The following is a 14,676-nucleotide window of genomic DNA, read 5'->3' on the forward strand; positions in this document are numbered from 1 at the left end:
AAACAGAGGGCAGTACACCCAGCAGCATGTACAAATAAGAGCACAGGGGTCTTCGCCCATCAGACAGCAGCATCACTGCAAAACAAAGACAAGTGAACATTTAATGTGCAGATTTCCCCCCCCACCATGGCAGCAAATTGAAGTGCTGCTCACACACAGTGCTAAAGTTAACTTGGTGCTGCATGAAGAAACTGCCATTCTAAATGAAGTTAAAGAGTATTGAGACCCACCAGCCAGTGAAGTTCTTGGCGACCCAGGAGTTTGATCCCATGAGGTCGTCCGAGGGGCTGCCGTTGTAGTTCCCGCAGGCGCCACACGTTTTCCCGACATACCAGAGGGACAGGACCACCGTGACGTCCCCAGAGGGGACGAGCTGAACCTCAATCTCCGAGCCCCGCTTCACAACCAGCGCCCCAGCTCCGTCCTCTCTCAGCGACACCCCCGCAGCCAGGCTGACCGGCAGGGTGACGCGGCGGCCGTTCACCTGGACGAGCAGCAGGGAAGAACATCCCTGAGCAATAGCATTGCCCCTCGTGGGCTGTACCCAACCAGCTGGCAAGACTACAATCACATTCAAGGCAGGTTTAGCTGATTAATTTCTATGAAAAACCCACTTCCTCTTTGGAAGAACATTTAGCATTTGGGGCATGGGTGGGGGGACCCCAGGAATGAAGAATGCTGAATCAGGGGCCCCACATCCTGACCCTGGGGATCCCCACGCACACTAGTACTGAAGTAAAGAATTAGGCCTACAAAGGGTCCAGCAGGTTTCTTTGAAGTCGGTGCAGCTCCTGAACATGCAGGCTGACTTAGAACAGCTCCCCGCCCCTGGAGCAGGAAAGATCAGTCTCTGTAGGTTCAGGTAGGGGGTCAAGTACTTGGCTGCAAGTGAGGGAGAAACCTAGAACCAGGACCCGTGGATTAGATCTTGAAGCTTCAAGAATCGACGGGCAATGTCTACAAGCAGCAGGGCTCTTATACAGTCACTCCACTTCCAATCTTAATTCCAGCACTTTTGGATCAGAAATGGTCTTTGCAGCATAAAGCCAGGACCTCTAAGCTTGGAGGGTCAATGCCAGCAGGCTTCCTAGTCCTTAGAGTTTGGGATGAACCTCCAAGCAATGGCTGTACAGGTGGGCTAATCCTGGCCTTGAATCCCGAGCGGATTGAGGGAGTCACCCCAGCACGAGCAAGGCCTCCCCTGTACCTGCACAGTGCGGTCCTGGATCCGGATGAGGCTGAGGCCCAGGAAGATACGCAGCACCCTGGTCTTCTGGCCTTGGGAGGAGCTGCAGGCTACGACCCGGAACCACTTGTCACTGGTGGGGTCGCAGAGGGAGGAGAGCTCATAGGGTGCACCGGGCGTCAGGGTCAGCTGACGGCCGTCGAAGGATCGGAGGCCAGACCCCCCCAGCAGCTGGCAGCCCTGCTCCCGGGGGTGGCACCCCCTCACCCCATCTCTCAGGGCACAGATCTCCCTCGGGCTACAGGCAGTGGGCTCACACAGCGTGCCACCTAGACGATGGCACTCACACCTCCGGGTACAGTCCTCATTGTACAGCTTCGCGCCCATCTAGGAGACAAGAGGTTTGGGGCTTGGGCTCAGCCGCAATGAGAAAGTTACGTGCCAGATCACCAGTCAAGGTGCTTGCCTGGGTCCTGCAAGTTCTCCTCCTCAATGTGCTCAAATGCAGAAGCACAGGCAGCATGTTGACCAAACCTATTGGGTCCTGAAAGGTTCAATTATACTGCTATACTTTGCCCCCACCAAGAGCTTAACAAGGCCCACACATCCTTTCACCCCAGGAGGTATGGCAACCTTCCAACAATTAAGTCTCAACTAATGAAGCCAGTTGATTGGGACCCTCCACCAGGAAAGCCAGGGTGGCCTGTGAAGCCAGAGACAGCCTTGACACCCCAGGGCATAGTGACATGGCATGAAAGTGCGGCACAGGGAGGCCCCTTCCCCGCCGCCCAGGTCCCCTGCAGTTCGTTAGTCCAACCGGCCCCCCACCTCCACAAGTACCTTGATGTATCTGCCCTGGTACAGGCACCCACAGTTGCCCAGGGGTATGCACTCGCCCCCGTCGAAGACATTGCCGTTGTTGCACTGGCACCCCTCGGAGCAGCCGCCCGGGCCCCGCGGGGGGCTGAGCACCTCGGAGCAGGAGCTGCTGCTGGACGCCACGCAGGGGCTGACGGAGCTGCGGTCCGGGCAGGTGAGCGCTGGGGTGGTGGCAAGAAAGGGTACAGCCGTTAAAGCCCAGTCATCCTCCCGGGAGGACGCAGGGCACCCCCACTTGTCCCACACTCCCAACACCCGCAGAATGAAGCGGTCCTCTTTAAAAGCACATCTGCTCTGTCTTCCAGCTCATGATTCACTGCTGGCCTTGCTGGATTTTTGGCAATGGCTCTGAACCATTGCCAGTCCTCCAATAAGTCATCCAATCAATTGCAAACAAGGAGACTGACTGCAAACTAAACAACTTTAATCACAACCTATTAACCTGGTATTTTTTAGAAACTGGTTAAGTGGTGACCCACCAAACCTGGGTGGGGCTCTCCAGCAGCAGGGCTGGACACCCTGGTGTCATTAATCCTAGTCAGCTCAAGATGGAGCACGAACCCGAGCCACAGGCCAGACCCACACCACCTGCAGGAGAACACTTACGACAGGAGGCGTTTGCTCTCCAAGGTCCCGGGACCCCTCCCCTGGAGCGGCAGGCCATGGCGTAGGCCTCCAGGATGAGGCACAGGTCCCCGGACGTCTTGCACAGGGCGTCCACGCAGAAGGGGAAGAACTGAGCCGACTCCAGCACCGCCCTGCAGCGGCCGAACGGCCCGTCCACAGTGCTCAGCAGGCCACACTTCTGCTGGATGATGTCCCCCAGGCCCAGCGCAACGTCGCAGAATGGACAGTGGTCCGCGCAGCCGTGGTCACAGGCCGCCCCCTCGCCCTCTTCCGCCCAGCTGCTCAGGAAGGCGGCCAGGCTGGAGGCCGGCGCACCACTGCGGAGCCGACGGTCATCCGAGTACAAACCGTTGAAGTTCCCACACAGGCCAGAGGTGGCGCTCCTGTAGCGGGATGGGACCACGAGCCAGAGCGGACCGTTGGATGAGAAGAGAACCTTGAGCCCAAAGCCCGTCTGAAGAACAGTGGTGATGCCATCCTGGTAGGCCCAGATGAGCCCATCGGGGATTTCCAGGGGCAAGGTGAAGTCCTCGCCGTTGACCTGGAAGAGAAAGATCTTGGAGCCGAGTCCTCTCCAGGGAAGCCTGCTCCTCCTGCAGTCATTTAGTCTTGCAGCCCCGCTCGGCTTTGCCCAACACCCCAAAGCGGAGCAGGTTCCAGAATGCCCATTTGGGAGAGGGATAGGGAAGTGACTCACCCGGATCTTCCGTGGCGCTGCCCTCCGGATCATGATGTTGTACCTCTCCAGGGCCACTGCCACCACGCTTGCCACCCGGGCGCCCTCCATCCGCAGCACGACAGCGAAGTGCTCCAGGCCCGACCGCTCCGCCTGGGCCACCAGGTAGGAGCAGGAGCCCCCAGCCACATACTGGTCACCGTCAAAGGTCACATAGCCGATGCCGGCCAGCACCAGGCACATGCCGTAGCTGGCTGGCACACACTTCCGGACCCCCCCCTCCTCCTGGCACTGCTCCTGCGGCCCACAGCCACACCGAAAGCACTGGACCCGCCCACCCATGCTGCACTGGCACCTCAGATGGCACCCTGCTTCAGGGTAGAAGACGCCCTGGGGGTAGTACTGCCCTTGGTAAAGGCACCCACACTCCGAGATTGGGATGCACCTCCCGTTGCTGAGCACGAAGCCACTGTTGCACTGACAGCCCTCCCTGCAGGGGGCGCTGCAGTACACTGGGGCAGCAAGCTCGTAGCAGGTGACGGGACAGCTGGTGCCACAGAGCTCGTAGTGGCTGTTGTCCGGACATACAGCCCCTAAGAATGAGCAGAAATAGGATAGATCGGAGTTCACACGTCTGCAGCCCTAGAAACACATCCGCAAGTTAAATGTACTGCATCTTCAACATGCAGACTAGGGGGAATCTGAAGATCAGTGCAAGTAAATTTGGTCTTTTAAAGTGATGTAAAGCTGACCCATCATACAGTATTTGGCCACGGGGCTTACAGACCACACCAGTTTGCAGTACTCTTGACATTGCAAACTAATACCAAGTTTCAGACATCCGTCAGCCTGCCCATTTTCCAAAGGAGCAATAAGCTACTTTAGAAAGAAGGATCGTTTGAATATAGAAAGAACGATAAGATCCCACGGGAAGAGCTTTGCTAGCGCTGTTCCTACAGTATATAGCAACTGGAGCAGTAGGAGACCTACCGCAGAAGGTGTCCCTCCTCCATTGCCTGACGGGGATCTCGGCAGCCTGGCAGGCTGCAACATAGGCCGCGATGGAGCTGCAGAGTGCCGAGTGGTGACCCCCATATGCGCAGGTGTCTGCGATGCAGCTGCGCAGGTAAGGCTGGGGATCCAGGATGCGGGTGCACTGCCCAAAGGGGCCCATGTCATTGAGCAGCACCCCACAGTACAGCTCCCTCCTGAACAGCTGCTGCTCCTCCACACTGCACTGCCTGGTGCCTGAGCTGCACACCGTCTCGCACCCAGGAACCCTGTCCATCTGCCAGCTGCTGCCAAACTCCTGGGCACTCGCTGCCAGCTGCCCAGTGGGCATCAGGAAGTCATCACTGGGATTGCCATTGGCATTGCCACACAAGCCACACACCACACTGCCATAGGTGCTGGGCAGGAAGACCAGCCATGTGCCGCTCTGGTACAGCACCACCCGCAGGCCAAAGTCGGTCTCTACCATCACAGACCAGGGAGAGGGATAGATCACTACCTGGCTGTTCCATGAGAATGGCAGAAACACCTGCGATCCATTCACCTGGGGAGAAGTGTACAAGAAAATCCATCCTCTCAAATGGAGACATTTAAGGGCATCAATCTTGCTAAAATGTCATTTAATGGCTGTACGTCACGTACATGAAGCATCTATGCGAGATGTGCTGATTAATTTACATGTTTTTGTAAAAATCCATTACATTAAAACTTAAGACTGTGAAGTTTTAATGTTTCCAGGCCGGAAAAGCTTAGTGCAGTTCAACTTCTCTAAATAACCAGCTCTGAACCTGCAATCTAGTGGCATCCCACCCTATCCTAGGGATTGTTGCACTGCTGCACTCTGCTTGGGTTCTGCTCCAGGTGATGCTAATTCATCCCTTATGGAGCATTTTGAATCCTCAGCTTCAAACTAAACACCCTCCTGCCACACTAGTGCAGGCTAAACTGAGTGACTTTAAGGTCACAACAAAAACAAATCCCATTCAGCAGGAGGTATTCATCTCATCCGACACCCGAGCTACATTTCTCAGGCTGAAGAGTGTTTTGAAGTCCCATTTAATTTGCTTAGACCCCTCCACAGAACGAGTGATCGAATATCCCCCCAGTGCTCCAGGCTTTACAGAGGTCTCCAGAGCACCCACACCTACAAGCTTACCTGAACCTTTAAAGGAGAAGCTTTGCTTATGGAGATCAAGGTCTTGTAAACCTTAATGCTCAGGTCCATGTCGTTGTAGAGGCGATTTCCACAGCTGCCCTCAGACAGGCGGATCTCAAAGGGCACAAGCTGGGAATTCCAGGAACAGATGCGCACCAGCCAGTAGGAGCAGGAGCCCCGGAAGTCATAGGCACGGCGGTCAAAGGTCAGGAAGTGGCGGCCAGCCTGCACCGTGCAGTTGAAGTGGCCGGTGGGGTGGCAGCCCCACACTCCCACATTCAATGAGCACTGCTCTTGGGCACCACAGCTGCTATTTTGGCACCGCACCACTCCAGTGGAGGGGACGCAGGTGCAGCGCTGGCGGCAGTCCACAGGGGTCCAGAAGACCTCCCCAGGATTGTAGTACTGGCCGTTGTATATGCAGCCACACTGGTCCTCCCGGACACAGCCCAGAGGACTCTGCAGGTACCCTTTGTCACAGAAGCAGCCCGCCACACACAACATAATACACATCATGTTCTGCAACTTGTGGGTGCAGGAACGGGGGCAGGCAGTTCCACAGGTGGTATAGCTGCTGTGTTCTGGGCAGGGAGAAGCTGGGGGAGATAACCACAGTTAAACAAATTGAGGATTAACAGGAGTCAGCACAGACATTCTTGAAAAACCTTTGTATAGTGTTGACTTTAAGTTGCTGGACCTTTAGGGCTCAAGGGCTACAGCTTTAGGTCTTGGTCTCTTCCCCAAATCTACATCTCCAGATTGGGCATGACTAGAAGTATCTCAATTTAATGGCCATCAAGAAGTCTACCTGGATTAAGAGCTTCTGAATTTGTGCACCGAAACTCACCATCAGATCCATCAATGCTTCCCGTGCAATCTGTAGGCAGCCAATCTGCAGAAACGGCGCTCAGGGCTGGGAAGAGAAAGACATCTGTGGTTTCTCAAGACTGGTCGCTGGTCTGTTGAACACCAGCAGAGGCGGCTTGGACTTACAGCAGCCGGCCTGTGCACTCCAATCCACAGACACCGCACCGACGTGCCCACAGGCCATGCCATATGCGTCTAGAGCCTGGCAGAGGATGGGCCGGGCACCGCCATGCTGGCAGAGGTCATGCAGGCAGCCGCGGAAGAACGGCCTGGGGTCGACTGTGGCGTGACACGCCGAGAAGATCCCAGCAGCTTCCGTGATGGCGCCGCAGTGGGAATCGTTGCTGTACAAGGCTTCCTCCTCCTGCCCGCAGGCCTGGCAGTCTGCCTGGCAGCGGGTGCAGCAGTGTGGATCCCCATCACTGACCCGCCAGCTCTCTGCCCCGGCCAGGGCAGGCTGGTCATCCCCCGGGTCGCCATTGAAGTTGCCACACAGGCCGCCCACGTGGCGCCGGTAGCTCCCCGGCAAGGAGACCAGGAGGAAGGCGTCCCAGTTGTACAGCACCCGCAGGCCGAAATCAGTCGCCAGCACCGCGCTCGTGCCCAGCATGCGGACCGTCAGCTTGCCACCCAGGAGGGAGATGGGAAGATTGGCAATGGCGCCGTTAACCTGGAGAGCGTGAGGGACCGATCAGCCCAGACGGGCAAGATAAACACTGTCCTAGGAGAAGGGTAAATCTGACCAGGGCATTTAAGCTATGAGGCCATCTGGTAGTTAATCAGTCCCTGGATCTCACCCTGCTCTGTTGCCTGTATGAGCAAGTACGGCACAGCTGTGAACCACTGCATGTCCCCAACACCAGCTCACGCCTGCTCCACCCCAGCCATTAGCAGGTCACGCAGTCCTTTGACCAGCCCTGCCTCCACCTAGCACAGCGCCCCCTGCCTCTCACCCTGACTTTGCCGCTCTCCCGCCGGTGAAGGGACAGGGTGTGGCCATAGGCGGCGACGTGCACAACCCGCAGGAAGGACACCGCGGCGTTCCCGCGGTTCTCATTCTTCTCCGTGACGGTGAAGGGCTCCAGCCCCGAGGCACTGCCGTTGCTGGCGGCGAGGATGTAGGTGCAGGTGCCCTGGAAGTCGAAGTCCCAGCCATCAAAGCTGTGGTAGTGGGGGTCCCCCCAGGCCCAGCAGGAAGCTGGGGCTGGACCCTCACAGACCGGAACCCCATTTCTCATAACGCAGATCTCAGTGGAGTGACACTTCGCTGTGCATGGGCCTGGATCAGAGGGAAGCCATTAACGAGATGAGGGATTAATTCTGCAATATCTTATACAGGTGAATAAAACGCCCATTGCATAGCAGTTCAGACATGGGAAGGATTTCCCTTCAAGATAAGAAGCAATCCTTAGAGCAAGCTTTAAACACACAGGCCATTCAGGTAGAGTTCCAGGGTTTAAGACTCTGGTTTGAGAAGCAAGGTAGCTTGGCCACATGGGAATTGGTCAGGATCTGTAGAAATCCTGAAAGGAAAGGCTAGGGAGGCTGGGAGAACAGCAGTACCTGGCTCGTGACAACTAAGGACCCCATCCCAGGCCTGGCAGGTCAGGGGCTCAGGACAGGAATAAGGTTCACAAAGGAGGGATGGAGGAACACAGGTACAGTTCAAGGAGCAGCTCTCCACCAGCGTGTCCTCTCCAGGCTGCAGGAACAGAAGCCAAGGATAAGGGCAACCTGAAACACCAGAGCCACATTCATAGTCCCTCACCCCTCAAGCCCATTTCAACACTAGAAAGACATTGAATTTCACAAATATTCAACACTAAGTCACCTGACCATACAAGGGCTACCCCCTGTTCAATTAAGATGCATCTGGGCCTTAAAGTACATAAAGAACTTTGACTTCAACTTAAGTTTTATTTTGGTCCCAGATGAGTTCTGATCATTTAATGAATTTTAACAATTTGAATGATTTAGTTTTACCATCATGAACAGTGGGGAGGTTTCAGATTTCTCCAAAGCGATTAAGTCCCACTAGCCTGCTATTCCTGCACAGAGCCGATTAACCCCTGGCTGGAGGCTGCCGTAAACCGCCCAGCCTTTCCCCAAAATAGAGGTCCTATAACTGATTTAGTCAACAAAAGCTCAGTTGATGTGAGGAGCTTATCAAGCTGGCTTTTCAGGCCCAGGCTAACCAGCTTCAGCATGAGCTTGGAACAAGCATCCCGGCCACCTTGTATCGCCTCCCGTCCTGGAGGCAGCCGCACTGGTCCGCGGAGACGCAGGCGTTGCCATCGAAGACGTAGCCGCTGTCGCACGCGCAGGCCTCCGTGCAGTTGGCGGGACAGTCCAGGGCGGGCCGCGCCTCCGCGCAGGCTGCCGCGCAGGCGTCCGCGCAGAGGCTGTAGTGGCTGAACTCTGGGCACCGCAGCGCTGGAAACAAAGTGACGGGGGGCGCTCGTCAGGATACAGCCGAGTCCCGCACCCTGCGCCACCGGACAGCAGCACCAGCAGACTGACTCACGGCAAAGCGCGCTGGTTCTCCAGGGCAGGATGGTCACCCCGGCCTCCTGGCAGGCAGCAGCGTAGGCCTGCAGACTGGCGCACAGCGGCGCCCGGCCCGCCTGGGCCAGACACAGGTCGTACATGCAGGCGCCGAAGAAAGACTGGGGGTCCACAACGGGGCTGCAGGCAGCAAAGGGGCCACTGGGAGCCATGGTCAGCCAGCAGTAGCTCTCTTCCTGAACCCGAGATGCCGCCACCTGGGGGTCACAGTGGGGGCAGGCCCCCCCACAGCCATCGCTGCAGTCCTCCCCCAGCACGGGCGCTCTCCAGGAGGCGCCGAGCTCCTGCGGGTCCTCCGTCAGCCTGCCATCCGGCAGCTGGAGATCATCCCGGGGATTCCCATTGAAGTTCCCACACAGGCCACACAGCTGGTCCCTGTGGCCGTCTGGGATCATCAGCGCCACGTGGTACTGAAGGTCAAAGGTCACTTTCACCAAGCCCTGGGCATGGATAACCACACCAAGCCCTCGCCGGTAAACTCGCACGCCGGGGCGTGAGAAAGGGAGGTTTTCCAGCACTCCATCCACCTGAATGGGAAACCAAAGCCATTTTACATCAAACTTGGTTTAAAAAAAAGCATTGCTATCTTGGATTTTGAAGCAATTTGGGATTTAAACCATCTTCCACTTGAAAGTGTGGAGCTCTAATCATGGCTCCACACTGCTGCCAAGATCTTGATCTTATATGCAACAGGCAGGTGGAGTTCCTGAATTTTAATAGAGGCCCTCCAAAGACAAGTCAATTTTCTTAAACAGCTGTGAAGTACAGAGGAGCTGTTTATCCAAGTTGGAAACCAACTGATGTCCTCAGGATGTGGCGCAAAATCACAGATCCTCACCTCCACTTTGCCAGCATGCTCCTGGCTCAGGCTGAAGTTCTGCCCTGAAACCTCCAGCTCCACCCGGTTGGTGAGCCAGACAGCCGATCCCTCCTGTTGCTCATTCTGCACCCGCACAAAGAAGAATGCCAGGCCACCCCCTGCACCCCACTTGGGGATCCTCCTGGCCAGGGTGTAGGTACAGTTCCCTCGGAAGTCAAAGTCACGCCCATCGAAGGTGTGGTAGTGCATGCCGCCCAAGACTGAGCACCTCCCATGCAGAGCTGGCAGGTGACACCCCAGCACCCCATCTTTCACTCGGCACTCCTCCCCACTGGAGCAGGAGGCCGCCTGACACTGGAGCACCCCACCGAGCTGGCAAGTGCACAGCTGTTGGCAGAAGTCAGTGTAGTAGGTCTCCCCAGACAGAAGATAACCACCATCATGGAAACAGCCACACTGCTGGGGGGGCACACAGGCACCCCCACTGCGGAGCAGACCGGGGTCACACTGGCAATCCTCACGGCATGGGGATGAGGAGAGGGCAGGCACAGGGGGTGGAACACTCACGCAGGAGGGAGGAACAGCATCTGAGCAGAGACTGTAGTGGCTGCCAGCTGGGCAAAGCAGGTCTGCTTAAGGAGAAAGGGGAAAATGCTTTTTAACTCCACAGAAAAGCATAGGAAATTAATGAGTTTTTGCATAAAGAGTAAGTGGTTCCAAGGTCTCCCCATCTGGTCTGTTCTAGCATTGTGAAGTTTGAGATTGAGATCTGTATAACACTGCCACCTAGTGGAGCCAGTTTCCCCTTACAACACTACTACAGGTGGTAGTCAGGAGAAACCCTTCCAGTAGGAGCAGGCAGCTCTTTATTGTACAAGTTGTGATCATTTAGGAATCTCATGGAGTTGAGCGCCATCATACAAATCCAGAAGTATTGGGATATGCCCAAAGAGCAAGAACCACAAGCTTGCTTATGAATTTCTTAATTCAGGGTGCAACTGCTACATAACACCTCAGAAGCACCCTCTGCTGGCGACTCAGTTGTATAGCACAAGCAAACATTCACTGCCTGTGTGATTTGATCAGCACATGGATGGCGCTCATGCACCCCCTTTTCAACAAAGGGGTTCTGATTTCAGACAAGCATGGGGAAGAGATGTAGTTAAAGCAAGCCAGAGCGATGCAGAAAGGCCCTAGGCGTTTAGCTGCTAGATTTCTGCTCATGCTCAATCACACAACTTCAATCCGGCATAATCAGTTTAAATAAGATGCAAGAAAGCTTTCTCAATGCTGAAGTGTGAACTGATTACCTCAGAAGTAAAACTTAACTCAGCCTAGCTTCACATGCAAAGGCAGTTAGGTCTGTTTCAAGAGTTATGCACACTCACCGCAGAAAGTGGAATTTCTCCAGGGAGAAATGTGGACTCCAGCTTCTTGGCAAGCAGAGACATAGCGTGCCAGGGACTGACACAGGACCGACTGCAGGCCCCCACTGGAACAGACCTCACCCACACAGTTATTGAAGGACCTGTGGGCGTCCACAGTGGAGTGACACTCTCTGAAGGGCCCACTGGGGTCAGTGAGCATGGCACAGGAATCGCCTCCCATATACAGCTCCTTCTGCAGCTCTGGACATCCCAGACAGACACCCCCTTTGCAGCCATCCGCACAGTCGGGATCACCTCCAACTCTCCAGCTCCGCCCAAACCCATCCGTGCTCTCGGCCAGCTGGCCATCTTGTCCTGTCAGGTCATCTGTGGAGTTGGCATTGTAGTTCCCACACAGGCCACAGAGGGTGCCCGAGTACACACTGGGCACTGCAAGAGCGACATGGCTGGTGCTGTCGAGGGTCAGGGAGAGACCAAAGGCCGTTCTGACAACCACGTAGAGCCCTGTGCTGTACGTCACCACCTTGTCAGCGTGCATGAAATAAGGGAGGGATTTGAAGAGGCCATCCACCTTGAAGAGGAAAGGGCACAAAGGTTTAGCATGGAGGAAGGCCCGCCTGCTGCAGATTAATTCCTTTATCACTTCTGTAACTGCAGGAGCCCTGTTGCCCATGTGGTTTGCGTCGCAACCCTGCAAAATCTACACCATGCAACACCCAGATGGATAACACTGCCATGGCTAGGGAGTGGTGCTGTGCATGCGGGGAGCCAACAAGCAACTGGGATCAAACTCCAGCAGCCACAGCTGCGCTCAACATCTGCACAGATACTCACTTGGACCTCTTGGAAAGCAGTACGTGTTTTGGGACTGAATCCTGAACAAAACAAGTTGTTCAAACTTAAGTAAATTCTTGACAAATCATTGCTACATGAACACCAACTGCTTTTCTTCTGCAGTTTGCAAGCTCAAAACGCTCCACTCGTGCAAGAACACGACTTGCACGTTGTGTGGGAAAGTCACTGAGCAAGAAGACCCTACCTGGATTCTACCATCACTGTTGGCACCGATCTCCATGGTGATGCCGTACACATTCACCGTCAACATCACAGCCGGCGACACGCCCCTCCCCCTCTGGATCCAGACTGTGAACGGGGTCAGACTGGGGTCACCGGAGCACAGTCCCACCAGCTGATAAACACAGCCGCCCTGGAAGTCATAGCTGAGGCCATCGAAGGTGACGAAGTGCAAACCGCCTTCAGATGAACAGGATTTGACCCCTAAGGGCTGGCACCGCCTCACCCCTCCCACCAGCTGACAGGTCTCCAGCAACCCACAGGACGCCTGCCTGCAGGTCACCCGACTGGTGTGGGGGTCACAAGTGCACTGCTCGTGGCACTCCTCATCTGCCCAGAAGGTCTCATTGGCTGGGTAGTAGAATCCATCGTGGGTACAGCCGCATTGACTAGGTGCCACACACTCCCCCCCGCTGAGCAGGAAGCCCACGTCACACTGGCACGTCTCCACACAGGCAGCCTGGCACCGCGCTGGGGCTTCAGGGTCACTGCAGGTCGCTGGGCACGCCGAGCCACAGGGCTCGTAGTGGCTGTTCTCGGGACAGTGCCACGCTAGAGAGGAAGTTCCACATGAGCGATGCACACAGACGGAGGATCCACACTGACAGCAGGTGGATTTCCTCTGAAGGTACAAACAGACCAGAGGACAGACCGAATGGCCCATCCACCCCCCACTCATCAGGGCTGGTTTAGTAGTAAATCAGCTGAAACGTGATCAGAGATAAATCCAGCTGGCTCTTTAAGAAGCCAGCAGCAGTGGCAGCTCCTAACCCCCACAGCTGTTTACGAGAAGGGCCTCCCCTAGTCTCCCCTGGGGTTTATACAGGACTAAATCAATTTCTGGAATAGACAGCTGTGCAGTTCAGTCCCACAGCACCAGGAAGCAGCTTACTCCCAGAACCCACCACAGAAACAGGGTGCAAGGCAGAACTGCCCCCCCTTTCCTTCATCAGGGACAATCTGGAGACCAACACGGCTAGCCTAGTCAGTATGTCTGGGAGGAATACGATTAAAGCAAGTTTTATCTATGAATCAGTGGACTGTAGCTTTTCCGATTCTTTTCAGAATCGCAAGCCAGGAAAATGCCTGTTAAACACGAGAGCCATGAAATGCAGAAGGGCCTTACCCATGAAACAGCCTAGTGCCCCTTCGGCCACTCTGCAGTCCAGCCCCTCCGCACAGGCTGCAGGTACACATGACAGGCCAGCAGGGGGTGTGCAGGTACATCTCTTGGTGCACCTCTCTACCCAGGTTGCCTCGCCAGGCTGTTGAGCAGAGATCAGTTAGAAAAACACTGCATGCACTGACTCACACCCCCCGCCCACTTGGCACAAAACCATCCAGCAGTCCCCCCCTGAATTAGCCTTCAGTCTGAACAGGTAAAACCAGGTTTGACACCTTTAAGTTGACAAGGAAAAAAAAAAACCCCAACAAGAAATGCCGATTTAGACAGCCAGCCTTGAAATCCAACAGTTGTCAGAAAATGCATTAGTCAGAGCACTGAGTCAGCTACGAGCACAGGGCAGAAAAATCAGACCCAACCCATGTTCCAACACTGCTGTAATTAAGTCATTAAGCAGATTATGGGCATTTCTACTCGTACGTCAGTCACACTCATGTCAAGTTAGGCAACGGCTTGCAGGCATAGCACAGTACTTATCTACATAGAAAGCTGCAAAACTGGAAACTATTGCTCCCATTCCAAGTTGATATTTAATGATGGGAGCCAAGTTTTTTCCAAACCTGCGTGTTTTCCACATGGCAACAGCAGTGCAGAGCAGGGGACGCTCAGCTGTTTACATTGCAGATGGATTAAAAAAAAACTGCCCAGCTGAAGAGGTTTTTAACTCCTACAGCCCAAGAAAATACAGTGGAGGGAAAGAAGTTGAACAGGTACACAAAAACCAAAAACAAGTGGTACCTTATAGTAGCGGCCATTGTGGAAGCAGCCACATTTGTCAAGGGCAACGCAGCCTTCACCATTGAACCGGAGCCCCGGGGCGCACTCGCACCCCTCCGCACAGGTCTGTGGGCACCTCCCCTCCAGGGCCCCGGCACAGGACAGTGGGCACGTTTTCGCACAGACCTGGTACTGCGAGCCAGGCGGACAGGTCGGAGCTGGAAGTCGAGGGGTGTGCAGTTAACCATCCAGCACAGGACAGACCACACAAGGCCCAGCTGCAGGTTTCATCAAGGTTAGACAAGCGCTTTTCCATGGTGCAGGTTTCCCTGCCCTCCATCCCCTGAAGAGCCCATAGCTACACCAGAAACCCTGGCTCCCTCCCACCTGCTCGGCTAGATGCACAGAATCAAAACTCAGGGCTTGAAGAGGCAGATAAGCTAGCTGAAAAGTTCCTTCACATGAACGGAATTGATCTTTACACAGGTCCTAGAGCAATGTCAAGACCACTTCCTTTCCAGTATTAA

At 55.2% G+C, this 14,676-nt stretch overlaps 2 protein-coding genes across 2 annotated transcripts in view; both read right to left on the reverse strand.

Moving 5' to 3' along the window:
- LOC148814920 (IgGFc-binding protein-like) overlaps positions 1–14,676 on the reverse strand; it is a 26,228-nt gene continuing 11,552 nt past the window's right edge. Inside the window, exons 14-30 of the mRNA XM_088905784.1 lie at positions 14,171–14,367; positions 13,376–13,514; positions 12,215–12,801; positions 11,176–11,746; positions 9,806–10,416; positions 8,927–9,494; positions 8,636–8,835; positions 7,966–8,104; positions 6,383–6,448; positions 5,536–6,131; positions 4,359–4,923; positions 3,390–3,961; positions 2,672–3,233; positions 2,027–2,226; positions 1,208–1,573; positions 231–484; positions 1–75 (exon numbers count right to left, since the gene is read on the reverse strand). Of these exons, the coding sequence (XP_088761910.1) occupies positions 60–75; positions 231–484; positions 1,208–1,573; positions 2,027–2,226; positions 2,672–3,233; positions 3,390–3,961; positions 4,359–4,923; positions 5,536–6,131; positions 6,383–6,448; positions 7,966–8,104; positions 8,636–8,835; positions 8,927–9,494; positions 9,806–10,416; positions 11,176–11,746; positions 12,215–12,801; positions 13,376–13,514; positions 14,171–14,367 (6,209 nt within the window). The 3' untranslated portion in view covers positions 1–59. The remainder of the gene's footprint in view (positions 76–230; positions 485–1,207; positions 1,574–2,026; positions 2,227–2,671; positions 3,234–3,389; positions 3,962–4,358; positions 4,924–5,535; positions 6,132–6,382; positions 6,449–7,965; positions 8,105–8,635; positions 8,836–8,926; positions 9,495–9,805; positions 10,417–11,175; positions 11,747–12,214; positions 12,802–13,375; positions 13,515–14,170; positions 14,368–14,676) is intronic.
- Positions 6,477–7,640, reverse strand: LOC148814921 (alpha-tectorin-like). Its single transcript, XM_088905779.1, has 3 exons — positions 7,356–7,640; positions 6,572–7,072; positions 6,477–6,494 (listed from the first exon to the last, which is right to left on the reverse strand). Exons 1-3 carry the CDS (start codon positions 7,638–7,640, stop codon positions 6,477–6,479), a joined length of 804 nt encoding a protein of 267 aa, XP_088761905.1.

Source organism: Atractosteus spatula, chromosome 25 (assembly GCF_055471065.1).
Source record: "Atractosteus spatula isolate fAtrSpa1 chromosome 25, fAtrSpa1.hap1, whole genome shotgun sequence".
NCBI classification, from domain to species: domain Eukaryota; kingdom Metazoa; phylum Chordata; class Actinopteri; order Semionotiformes; family Lepisosteidae; genus Atractosteus; species Atractosteus spatula.